Genomic DNA, 12,878 nt, shown 5'->3' on the forward strand with positions numbered 1-12,878 from the left:
CACCTGCTGACTGCAATGATAGAGCTTAGAATAACCAGGACAATATTTAATATAACTCCGACTGGATTCATCTGAAAGAAGAAAGTCATATACACCTAGGATGCCTCGAGGGTGAGTAAAACATGGACTAATTTTCATTTTTGCGTGAACTAACCCTTTAATAGAACATTGGCACTGATTTGTCAGAACAAAAAAGGAAATAGAAGCCTCTTTGAGACTAAGACATGTGAAGCCCTTTCTGTACATGCAGATGAAGCAAACTGTGATTAGTGCTGATACAAAATTCAATTACAGGATGAATTTCAAATAAAACTGCTTCACACTGAGCTCTACTGTGCATCTGCATCTGCATCTGGATTGTAATATCTGAGTAATGACTGACCCCTGGTGGTGCAAATCCAGTATAAAATTACCTTTCTGTGAAAGAAACCTGATGGTAAATTACAATAGGCAATTATAACATTAGTATGTATTGTGATTAGTCTGAAGTTGACTTACTTTTGCAAGGAGTCGCTGTAGGTTGTCTTTGCCCATGTATGAAGCCTGCTCATTGATTGTTTGCTCCGCCCTCTGGAGAGTGTTGCCCAGGTAACTGCGACAGTTCTGAAATTTCTTCAGGAGTTCCATAAGAACAGTGCACTGCTCTTGTCTGTCAAACACACACATACACAGAGCAACATTCTGGGTTTCTGTCAATCACACTTGAACTTCCTTCTCCTGAATGTGGGTAACCAAACAGTTTCTGGTCCCCATTGACTTTCATAGTGTTTAGTTACCCACATTCTTCAAAACACCTTTGCATTCAACAGAAGAAAGAAATCAATACAGGTTTGGAACAACTTGAGGGTAAATAAATGAGGATAGATTTTTCATTTTGAGGAAACGAACCCTTTACGAAAGAAAAATAGGTGAATTAAATCAAAGTAAATCTCAACTTAGGTCTAGAAACCACCTGTCAGATACAGCTCTTTCAGTCTCTTCCCAAAGGAAGTCAAGCTCTTCATTTGCTGGATGAGGGTGCTCTTTCTGTGGAGAGACTTCAGACAGAGCCTTCTTGATGCTTTGGTATTCAGGACGAAGAGAGTTCAGTTGCGATTCCAGATCGGACAGTGCTCGCATCCTAAACATAGATGCAAACACAGTGTTAAAAGAGTGAAGGAGAACACATAGACATAACATACCATTTTTTTGGAGCTTGACATTGGCAGTTACTGTAAGTCAACTTGAAAAATTTTAAAAACTTGAAAAATAGAAGAAAAAAAAACATTTATATTCTATAAATGAATTGTATCACATTCTCAATTAACTCATCTTATCTCAATTAACTCAAATTAAAATTAAGCCCAAATAAAGACAATTCTAAGTCTAAAGCATCTGTATCATGACATCTATATAGGGAAGAAAGATCATTACCGATGTTGCACAGCTGGCATAGTGGTTTCCTTTAGACCCTGTTTTTCTGCTGCCGCCAGCACCTTCCTTAGCTCAGCCTGGATAGTCTTCCTCCTTAGACCGAGGCTCTGGTTCTGCTGTTCCTTCTGGAGCTCATTCTGTTGAATCATCAGTTGATCGTCTGCCTCTTCCACCCTGTGAACCAGTACCCCCACCATGTCCAGACAGGAAACAGGGCTCCTGTCCTGGGTCACTTTGAGCTGTGCTCCGCCCAAGAGCTGGTCCAGCTGTGGAGCCTTATCCTTGAGGCTGCTGACTCCCTTTCTGATTAGTGTCAGCTTGGACCTGCTGTCCTGCAGTACAACAGCATCATTGCTGGGGGCGCTTTGCACAGAAGAGACATCGAGCTCCACAGTGCGCAGGGACATGAGGAAGCGGTCGAGGGCACGGGCAGCGGCGTCACTCTTGCGCACCTGTTGCCTGAGCTGGTCCAGGCTGGATCTGTGGTTCAGAACCACCTGGGTCAGAGGTGATCGGTCACGCAAGTCTAGATGACTGGGCTCAGAGTCGAATCGAGACAGATGATCCATCTCTGTCTGGATACTTTCATCTAAGTCCTGAAAATAAGAGGGAGTGGTAAATATTTTGATAAAAAATTGGGATAGAGGCAAAGAGCTTAGTTACATACAGTAAAATTACCACTAAATGCAGTTAAAATTAGCATGAAATGCAGTACATCAAACATTCTTCTCTCAGGTATTATATATTATATATTTTAACAAAATAAAATAACATTTGTGTCTCCATTACAAATGTTAACCATGAATAGAACTAAATAAGAAATACGTTTAATTAATAAATATAAATATCTCTCACCTTCACATCTCTCAAAATGGCAGGGTTAGCTAGTGTATCTCCCTTAATGTCCTTGGGCTCTTTGATGAAATTTTCCAGCCTTTTAGAAATCTCAGAGATCTTCAGCTTAATAGAGTCCATGAGCTCAAGTGCTGCTCCCAGTGAATCCACCCTGACAGAATGCATAGACTTATTTAACAAACAACACAAGACACACACACACACACACACACACACACACACACTCACAGTCTGGTTACAGGATTTGAGCAGATCATATGATTCTTTGGGTGGCACAGGGTGAAAGTGAACAAAAGAAGTAGTAATATGCTTTTATTTGAATATTAATTTCAGCTCGGTAGTTTTAAACACACATTAAAGCTTATACTACCCTGAAAGTCAGTGTAATGTCATGTCTGACATGGTCATACCTGCCCTGTAACTGTGACCTCTGCTCTCTCCACCTGACAGTGAGCTCCATACGGTCCTGCTCAACAGCTCGTTCGTTGTACTGAACACATTGCATACACAACGCTTCATACTCCTTCCACAGAGACTCTGTCTCGTCCCACAGAGACTTAAACAGACAAAAAAGATTTTTAATTTTAAAGTAATTGTCATTTGAAAATGCATAATAATAATATCAAATGGCCAACTTTAAAACACAAAACACTGTGCATTACCTTTAATTCTCTCAGTCGTTTCTGCAGGTCTGTGGGAGTGACTGATTCTGAGGTACGATCTCCAAGCATGCATTGCTCATTTCTGTTTAGCTGAGCCTGTAATGCAAATCTGGAGCTGCGGTACCTGAGCAGACCAAGAAAAAGATGTAAACCATATGATTCTGAAACAATATCACACACAATCTTATACAGAAACACATAGCTATGCTATTCCTTTTTTATATCCATACCTGTCCTCTTCTGTACTCGTTTGTTTCACTATCTCTCTCTTCTCCACAGTTCTCGGTCGCTGGGGGCTAATCGGTGTAACAGCCTAAAACAAAATGTACCAAAGATTTTTAGATAAAATAATATGAAGTTTATTTTAAAACATAAGTTCTATAAAATGATCATATATTTGTACCTCTGAAACAATAACCTCTTTGGGCTTCTCAGGTGGTGGTGGGACTGTTGGTGCTTTTTGATTGGGTGGCTCTTTTGTTTGCTCTATTTGTAAACTATTAGACATTGAAAATAAATAAATTTATGAATTTATAAATGGTTTTATCAGATAAAATTAAGTGATATGAGAGAGGCTCTTTCACTTTCTGTTACCTAGTGTCTGAAGGAGGTGTATCTGTGTCTCCACTGAACTGCCGCTGAATGGCAGCAAGTCGTCTCTCACATTCTCTAAGTTGGGCTTGTGCGAGCCTGTGTGCGTCCTCAGGGCTAAGAGTATCACACAACTCCTTCAGAGATTCTAGCTGCTGTCCTGCCTCTGCCAGACTGCCTTCTGCAGACAAACAAGCCTGCAGGAAGAGAGAGAGAGAAAAAACTAAACCTACAGATATATATATTTTTTGTTATTTTTACTCACATTTTCTTTTTATCATTTATCCTTTTATTTATTTACTGTTACTATTTAATGATACTGTAATTTCTTTACTTTGCAGTTTTGTTTTATTTTGCAGTATTTTTAAATAAAAATAAAAATAAAGTTGTGTCATGTGCCAAGTGAGTGATGTGGTTAAGAGGAAAGACAAGAACAAGAAATTAAGGGATTAATTGACCCCAAAAGCAAATGTTTAGTTTAGAAAACAAAGGATGAAATAAAATATAGCTAAGAGAAGTTCATTCCCACACCCATTTGTCCATATGACTGTTCATGCTCCGCGATTAGGGTAGCTGTAATTTTACCTCTTCTTTTGATTCTGATATTGATTCAGGCCTATGGTTGAGTTTTTCCTTCTTAAAGTGTATCTCACATGTCTTAACCATATGGTTAAAATGCAGGCAGGTTAACTCAAATCTGAGTTGCTTCAAAAATTCTGATATTTGCACTCGAACATCCTAAAAATATTAATAAAATAAAAAAAACAACAGCAAGCACACAACCTCTTAATATTTGTAACTTCACATTCAATCAGTTTAATACAGTGTAGAGCATTTCAGTTAGTATCAAAAATAAAAATAAAGTCACACTGCAGATATAAACAAACAAGCACTAATATTACTACACCGATACCTTCCACTGTGTTCTAACAGATTGTGTGAAAAACTCCATGTCTCTAAGTTCAGATGGGGTGCAGAAAGCTTCCATCCCTTCCGCAGCCCTCAAGAACTCTTCAAGAAGTTCAGGGTCAAGAGTCCGAAGCGTCTCCTAAAAAAGAAACAAAAACCAAACAGACACTTGGGAAAATTAACCACAATCTCTTATAAAACATACAGACACAACAATATAGTTTAATGATACTGGGCTCTGTTGCAAACAGCCAAAAAACAAACAAACTAACTAGTGTCTAAAATGGACAAACCTCCTTAACTGATGCCTGTTCGTCCATCATTCTCTTGTCCTTGAATACATTGATAGCTTCTATAATGTGCTCTTGAAGACAGTGCTTGGCTTCCTCAAATCTATCCCTAACCAGGGCCTGTGCCTTTATATAAGCCTCAGTGTAGGCTTGAGGGGGAGCCTGGGCAAGTGCTGGCTGCTTAACCCGAGGAGCTGACTGCTGTTGGGGTGGTTCCTGTACTGGTAACTGCAGCTTTGTCAGATCTTGGGACTGAAGCTCTGCCTGGGCAACTTGGCTTTGGATGAGGGTTGCAGATGGGGCCTCTGTCCTGGATGAACTCCACTTTTGCTGACTTTGTTGAGGCTGTTGTGGACTCTGAGGTCTTATGAGAGCTTGAGAAGGTGGTTGATTCCATGGAGCTACTGGCTGGGGAGCACCATGGAACATAGTCTGGGAAGAAACTTGAAACTGATTTTCTGGCCGGACTGGACTCCACTGACGTTGAGGGCTTGCTGGCCTTGGTAGGGCTTGATATTGGAACTGAGGATGTGGTCCCTTGGGCCCTTGGGTTTCAGCCCTTGGGTATACTGGACTGACTCTCTCTGGACTGATAGGCCTCCATTGCTGATAGGGCACTATATGCTGAGCTGGACCTTGAGGTCTTATCTGTGATTGACCCCAAGGTGATTCAGGTCTAGCGGAGGGCCACTGCTGAAGCTGTGATTGCAGCTGGATTTTAGGGTAAACTGCCATTTGAGGTTGAGGTTGAACTACCTGACCTGGAACTTGGACAGTGGGGTATGTCTGGCTCACTATGCCTGGTCTTATTGGTGACCACTGCTGAGGTTGAGTTGGAGGGATACTTTGAGGTTGGAAATGAGTTTGGAAATGGGCCAGTGATTGCATTTGGGCAGCAACAGAAACTGGTCCTTGCACTCTGGGGTACGTTTGGGTGACATCTCCTGGTTGACTCCACTGGGGTTGCCCCTGAGGTTGAATCACATGTGGTGTACTTCCCTGGGCTTTGACCTGAGTTTGGGTTAGAGATTGAACAGCCATCTGGAGTAGAGGCATAGAGATGATTCTGGGTTGTATGGGGGATGCACCTTTGGGTTGAGGGGTAATTACAGTCGGATTGCGCATTGTGGGTTGCTGGGACTGAGACTGTTGTCTCTGCATTGTTATTTGTGGTTGAATGGGAGATGTAGGGTACTGTTGAATTGGCCTTTGGGGCATTGTTTGAGCCACTGGAAATCTTTGTGGTTGTGGCACTGCAGGATGAGGCTGAGAAATAGTCTGTTGTGGCTGCCATTGGGCCATAACATGTGGTTGCATGGGAGTCGTGGATTGTGATTGTGCCTGTTTCTGGATCATCACTTGAGGTTGCTGTGGTGTCACTATCTGTGTTTGAGGTTGCTTTTGTTGCTTAATGGGTGCAGTAGCTTGTGTTTGTTGTGTAGTTGTTTGAGCTTGAGTTGATAAAGAGGGCCGAGGTTGGGGAAATACTTGTTGATTAATTGGAACAGTCACTGGCTGTCGTGGTTGTTTTTGAGTCACTGGTTGTGCTGAAACTGCTGGCACAGTTTGAGGTGGGTTTTGTGTTTCTACAAGAGGTTTCTCTTGTGCAACAGACTGAGCTGGCTTCAGGTGTTTCTCACCACTCTTAACAATGCTTTTTGACTGTGCTGTGCCTTGAGCAGGTCCCTGAGCCTCAGGTGAGCTAACAGCTACTATATGCTGTGGTGGTGCTTGAGAACTTATTTGACATTTTTCCTCAGGCTCTGACTGAGATTGTGGGACCAACTGTGGCATTGAGTTTTGGATAACATTTTCTGGTTGACTCCTCTGTTGAAGCCAAGGTCTGTTCTGCAGATGTGCCTGGGACTTCTTTACTTTCCTCTGCTGCTTTGGAGCTTGCTGTGTTTGTGCTTCTAGTTGACCCTGAGGCTGTGACTGGATTGATACTTGTGGTTGAACCTTCTGCTGTTTTGCAAGCTGAGTTTTCTCTTGTTGATGAATGTGCACATGTGGCTGTGTTGCTAATTGTTGTTTATTATGTACTTGTGACTCTGCTTGTTGTAGGTTCTGTGAGGGTTGGCCAGCTACTGGACCTTTTTCTATCTGTTGTTGTGTCACAGACTGTGGTAAAGATTCCTGGCTTTCTACATGATGCTCTATGTCGAGTTTTGTTTGAGCATGGACAACTTTCTCTGAATTAACTTCAATGGACTGAGAGTCTTTCACTTGCACAGAGGGATGCATTTGTGGTTGTGGACTACTTTTCTCCTCTTCATACTCTTGCACAACAATCATTGGCAAAGGCTGACTACATTGCTGGGCCTTGAGGTCTACTGCTTTAGAAGATACATCTGAGAGTATTTGAGATTTTTCTGGAACTTTGGCCCTGACTGCAGGCTGAGGTTCTGGTTGGCCAGGGGCTCCTGATGGAGAGACAGGGAAGGAGGGTTTTTGGGACTCTTCCTCTGTCTCCTGATATTGGACAAAGATCTTGGAAGGGGGCTGGTCTCTAACAGGGCTTCGGTCTCTGCAAGCCCCCAAAGAGCTAAGCATCCCTATGGCTTCCTGTTGAGATTTAGCAGAATTTTAAAATCATAATGCATTTGCATACAATTCTGAAACAAGGTTACTCATTCCTAGGCATTGTGGGAAAATAACAGAAAACATAATTTATGGCATAACTGATAATTACCAAAAGAGCTGGTTCAGTTTTATAGATGATCTTTTTTAATTAATTAATTTAAAGTAATTTTACAGATGCAATCATGCTGACAGCATTTTTTTGTTAATCTAAAAGCAGTGGACAGACCTGTGACTTTTCAACAGCAGTGCGGACTCTGTCCTGCATGGTGGATGCAATGAGATACTGCAGTGGTGAAGTCTTTTGATTAGTCATGACCATCACCTGCAGATCCTGTTCCTCCATAACCACCTGACCCTCTAACTGTAAACCCCTTGATATCAACAGCTACAGGAAAAGAGAGACGAGTTCTTTATACCAAATCACTTAAGGAAGGAGATGTATGAATATTTTGTGGTGCTTGTAGATACTCACCCGTGCTCTGGGATCTTGTCCTTTCTTCTGCCTGTGCGCTTCCTCCTTTAGTAGCTGATAGAGATCTCTGGCTTCCATCTCCCAGTGTGACAGTTCAGCTAGACGCCCGTCCAACCCACTAACACTCACACGCAGCTCATCACACACCTGCTCAGCCTCACAGAGTGTCTGCAGGACCTAGATACACATCAGACATACAGATCATTATTTGTGTTAGATTAACATTTTAAAAATGTTATATTCTGCAAATATGTCTATAATTTGATTGTATACATGAAGGCAAGAAATGCACAAGAAGACCTAAGTGGCCAACCAAAGCAATGTGGTTGCTTACTTCAGGAATGGCTTGCTGAAGTTTGCTCAGGGTTTCTGGAGAGCAGTCTAGAGATGGAAAGAGGGCTTCTAGATCCACATCCTTTATTTTCTTCATCATAAGCTGTGAGAAATAACAATTTTAAGCTAAATCCTACTTAGTCTATTCCTTAATTTAGAAAACAAAAAAGATAATGCAACAAAATCTATCTACTAATAAAAAACAGAGAATACAAAGTATATATTGTGTGTTTTTATGCATGTGGGAGTGTGTGTGTAAGTATGTGCACACACTGCATACCTGTAATCTCTTCGTGTAAGTACGTAGTGATCCAGAAACAACCTCCACAGGTTCTTTAAGTAACTGAGTGGCCTCCCTTATCAGAGACTGAACTGTCTGAGGACTGGATGGGCCAGCACTGGGCTCCTCAGCTAAAGACTGAAATATGCAACTTGCTTCAAAATACTACAAAAGGAACTCTATTTTATATTTATAGAAGCAAATTATTAACTACAATCTCTGTCCAATGCAATCAGACAAAACAATGTATTGTTCCTATTCAAGATAAGCAGACTTTTCTTTAATACTTTATTTCATGATTAAGATTGCACATGGAGTATTCAAATTTGAACATGATGGGTAACTTACAAACTGGGCTGTTTTGGCAAAGTCAGCCCAGAGCAGATTTATCTTGCAGAGTTCATCTGAAATAGCACGGCTTGTCTGTGGGTCTGTGACCTCTGTCAAGTAGTTGGCCACCTCATTCAGGTGAGCTTGGCGGGAACTCCACTCTGACATAACTGATAATGTCACCTAGGAAATCAATGGGAGAGGCATGTTTACATTCGGAAAAAAAACACCAACAGCCTTAAAAATATTTGAGTTTTGTCTGCCCAGTACATGGATTGAGAGCAACAAAGTCAATTCAAAGTTTTCTCATGTGTCTGTTCACCTCTGTACTCTGTCCGTGTCGCTGGGCATGTGGACCCTGCTCCAGCCATGCTCGCATTGAGGTGTAGATATCACTGTAAGAGTCCCATGCTGCCAACACGCGTCCCATAGTTCCTCTCACCATCCGTACACCCTCCAGAGTCGCTCTCACATCTGCTTCCAGATCAGCCACCTGACGATTTACCTGAGTCGAGTCTCCAGCTGAAGCAGACATCAGAATATCAGTAATTACTGATTGTTCAATAACAACACTTTTCACAAAAAAAGTGCATAGGATGTAAATGTTTAACAGTTTTACAGTTCTTCATACATCTACAGTTTATTTCTTTATTTTATCATTTTATTTTAGGAGCATGCATATAAAGTTTCTTTGTATTACCCAAGGCAGCCTTGCTGGTGTATTTGTTCGCGATTAGTTTGAGTCTATGGAGGGCTCCATCCAGCAAAGAAGCCAGTTCCTGTTTGTTCACAGTCTCCTAAAAACATTCATTGTGATCCAAGTATAAAGCATCCATAATTTCAGAGTTTAATGTTAACTGCCAAGCAATGTCCAGCAGCAAATATATTTTTAAAATTCTGTCACTTTATTTGACTTCACTAAAATTCTCACTCACATTCCAGTCCTGCATTAGCACACGAACAGCCTCCTGGGAAATGTAGGCTCTTTTCCAAGATCGCAGTTTAATGTTGAGTTGATTCAGCAGGTCTAACACTGTGTGTCTGCGCTCACGGTACTCCAGCTTAATACCATGATATTTAGCTGTTACACGGACACTGGTGAACCTGGAAAATGGACGCATACACAAAAATATTAAATAGTTTACTGCATTTCATGAAACAAGAACAGCAATACTGCAAATAAAAATGATGCTGTTTCATTTGCAATATGACTCATGTCTGATTAAGCAATCAAACTCACCTTCTCTTCATCTCTTCCATCTTGTCTGCTGGCACCAGAGCCTCTCCAAACTCATTTGTGTTTTGAAACATATTAAACCTCTTGATATGATGTGGCATCTCCTCCAAACACACCTGCAGATAAACACACAGGCAGAAATATGACATTACTTACATTTTCATGGCTGAACGGCTCTATAGCCATAATAAAAAGAAGTCAGTCAGTCAAACCTTTAGTAGCTCAAGTTTCTCCCGAGCCTCCTCTGCGGCTCGGGCGTGATCTATTGGCTCGCCCTCTTCAGCAAATAAAACCTCTTCAATACGCAATAACCAGCGGCCTACAGTATCCAGTGGGGATGGAAGGCTCAGGTCCAGCTCTGTTTTATACTCACGTAGCTACACATAGACATAAATTAGCATAAGACTTCTACTGTAGGAATTTCTATATGCTTTCTATTTAAATGGCATGCATTCAGACATGTTATGTTTCTGTTTTTCTATTGAGTCTGATGAATCTCAGCGCACAGTCGAATACTCAAAACCAATAAAATATCAAACAAGTAACACAACAGAGAACATTTCTGTGATGCAGTGACCTTCTTAGCAAGAGCATCCCAGGCTCGTCTAAGAGCTTTCTGCTCTGCACTAAGATGAGGAGTCCTCTTCATCGCTGTTAGTAATGGCATTACAGGCCGCCGCTGCTCGTTAAAGGACACAATGAAGGTGTGGAAGACCTGAAACACAAGTAAATAAACATTCATGCAAAAAATCTGCAAATGTGTTCAGTTTATTGCCAGGATATTATTACTCAGTATCTCAACACAGTCAATAGATTAAAATAGTATTTCACATAATTTGCTGATAAATCAATTAAGCAATCAAAAAATCAATACATAAATGTTCTTTGCTCAAATTCAATAATGTATTTCCCAGAATAACTTGTACATCTTGTTTCATTCTGCATTATGGACTGTATTCATTAAAATAAGACTATATCAATGTATAAAAATTCAGGTCTTACCTGGTATCTCTCAGCATAGCTCTCTCCTTCAGTGGAGTCCCACCCCTCTATTAGCTCCTGATAGGCCTGATCCAACCAGCATGTGACCTCCTGAGCCTTCTGATTGGCTGAGGTCTGGACAGACAGGAACAAAAAAGAAAGATTAACAACAACAACAAAAATTGTTTGGCTGCATTTGAAATCGCATACTTCTTTATTTTATAGTAGTCTAAACAGTATGTGAAAAGAGTAGAATGTTTGAATTCATAATTTTCATAAAACAGTAGGTGAAATGTACCCAGATTACTTAGTAAGCAACGCAACTGACACTGCTAGGGCACATGACAAGCATGTGACCTCCTGAGCCTTCTGATTGGCTGAGGTCTGGACAGACAGGAACAAAAAAGAAAGATCAACAACAACAACAAAAATTGTTTGGCTGCATTTGAAATCGCATACTTCTTTATTTTATAGTAGTCTAAACAGTATGTGAAAAGAGTAGAATGTTTGAATTCATAATTTTCATAAAACAGTAGGTGAAATGTACCCAGATTACTTAGTAAGCAACGCAACTGACACTGCTAGGGCACATGACAGTGACAACATGGCTAATGTGCTGATTTGTGAAATAATTGCTTATTCAAAAGAAGTACCTACTCAGACTCAAAGAGTGTGCGATTTCGAACACAGCCTTTGATTTTTTTATCCATTAATAATTAGTTTATGGTGTCATTATAATCAAGGTATACAAAACAAAAATATTTACATCAATTCAAGTCTTAGGTAAATGATATGGATTAAACAACTCGGCAAGTTAAATACTATTTGCATTATAGACTACTAAACAGTAAAGTAGTCAGAGTTTAGTACTGTAGTCCTCTGGAGGAAGCAAGTTCTTAACACAAACCAACTTACTCAGCATGTCTGTAATTAAAATGCTTCTGCTAAGTGCCACGAAAGCTCAGGTTCAGTGTATTAGAATCTTCAAACACAAGAGCTGCTTTATTAAATACATTATCTCTTTAATTCCACAGATTATCTCTATAACATCTGGTTTTAATGGATTAGCACTGTAATTTCTGGGGTTATCTACATAGGCCTAATTGAGTTTACAGTTATCAGCATGTTTATACATGCAAGACACTAGTAGCTACTGAGCAGCACAGGGGGCATCATAAAAGGGGACAGTGTTGATATTTTACCCCAGGAGCAGCTGCTCGAGCTGTCTCAGGTGATTTGGGAGGGCCTGATTTGATTGGACAGGGCATTAACAGGTGAGCCTGATCAGAGAACAGTTCAAGTAAAACAATTACAAAAGTGGACCATAGCAAAAATCAGTCAAACTCTTCAGTCAAAATCAGTCAAAAAGTTTAAAACCATTAAGAATCTCAGATAACATACTTCAACCTAAGATATACACTTTCCTTATATATTCTTATAAATTTAAACCCAAAATCTCGATTATTAAAAGAGAAGCCTAAAAACATGTCAGTACACTTTCAGAAAAAAAGGTACAAAAGCTGCCGCTGTACCTTTTCAAAAAGTACTAATATGTACTAATTTTGAAAAGGTACCATGTGAGTGATAGCTTTTGTACCTTTTTGAGAGTGTATATACTGCATTTACTCACACACTGGTTTAGGGTTAAACAACAGGCCCGACAAGTCCGAATGAACCTTTCATTGACATTGTGAATAATCCTAGTAACAAAACAACTAACACACCTTTACAAAACTAAAGAAAAAAAAACTGTTAATGAATGAAACTAATTAATGAATCCAGCAGCTAAAACTAAGAGAGAGAGAGAGAGACAGGCAGATAGAAGTACCTTTCTTAAAGCTGATGCAGCTATAGAAGGAGTAAATTCTGATGGCAGATTGACAGGAGAGAGGCGCTGAGGAGGAGTGAGATACTAAACCACCATTGAGAGGGAAAAAACAGA

At 40.4% G+C, this 12,878-nt stretch overlaps 1 protein-coding gene across 1 annotated transcript in view; it reads right to left on the reverse strand.

The window, feature by feature from the left end:
• The window catches only part of syne2b (spectrin repeat containing, nuclear envelope 2b), a 94,506-nt gene that overhangs the window by 75,681 nt on the left and 5,947 nt on the right, over window positions 1–12,878 (reverse strand). The window contains exons 10-34 of the mRNA XM_016295547.1: window positions 12,765–12,848; window positions 10,958–11,071; window positions 10,533–10,670; window positions 10,168–10,332; window positions 9,959–10,071; window positions 9,654–9,822; window positions 9,419–9,515; window positions 9,041–9,240; window positions 8,737–8,901; window positions 8,389–8,526; window positions 8,110–8,211; window positions 7,776–7,952; window positions 7,530–7,688; window positions 4,724–7,285; window positions 4,435–4,569; window positions 4,107–4,259; window positions 3,525–3,718; window positions 3,334–3,427; window positions 3,161–3,243; window positions 2,931–3,054; window positions 2,679–2,824; window positions 2,269–2,419; window positions 1,414–2,009; window positions 953–1,120; window positions 499–649 (exon numbers count right to left, since the gene is read on the reverse strand). Of these exons, the coding sequence (XP_016151033.1) occupies window positions 499–649; window positions 953–1,120; window positions 1,414–2,009; window positions 2,269–2,419; window positions 2,679–2,824; window positions 2,931–3,054; window positions 3,161–3,243; window positions 3,334–3,427; window positions 3,525–3,718; window positions 4,107–4,259; window positions 4,435–4,569; window positions 4,724–7,285; window positions 7,530–7,688; window positions 7,776–7,952; window positions 8,110–8,211; window positions 8,389–8,526; window positions 8,737–8,901; window positions 9,041–9,240; window positions 9,419–9,515; window positions 9,654–9,822; window positions 9,959–10,071; window positions 10,168–10,332; window positions 10,533–10,670; window positions 10,958–11,071; window positions 12,765–12,848 (6,378 nt within the window). The remainder of the gene's footprint in view (window positions 1–498; window positions 650–952; window positions 1,121–1,413; window positions 2,010–2,268; window positions 2,420–2,678; window positions 2,825–2,930; window positions 3,055–3,160; window positions 3,244–3,333; window positions 3,428–3,524; window positions 3,719–4,106; window positions 4,260–4,434; window positions 4,570–4,723; window positions 7,286–7,529; window positions 7,689–7,775; window positions 7,953–8,109; window positions 8,212–8,388; window positions 8,527–8,736; window positions 8,902–9,040; window positions 9,241–9,418; window positions 9,516–9,653; window positions 9,823–9,958; window positions 10,072–10,167; window positions 10,333–10,532; window positions 10,671–10,957; window positions 11,072–12,764; window positions 12,849–12,878) is intronic.

This window comes from Sinocyclocheilus grahami, unplaced genomic scaffold, assembly GCF_001515645.1.
Source record: "Sinocyclocheilus grahami isolate Dianchi unplaced genomic scaffold, SAMN03320097.WGS_v1.1 scaffold338.1, whole genome shotgun sequence".
Taxonomy (NCBI): domain Eukaryota; kingdom Metazoa; phylum Chordata; class Actinopteri; order Cypriniformes; family Cyprinidae; genus Sinocyclocheilus; species Sinocyclocheilus grahami.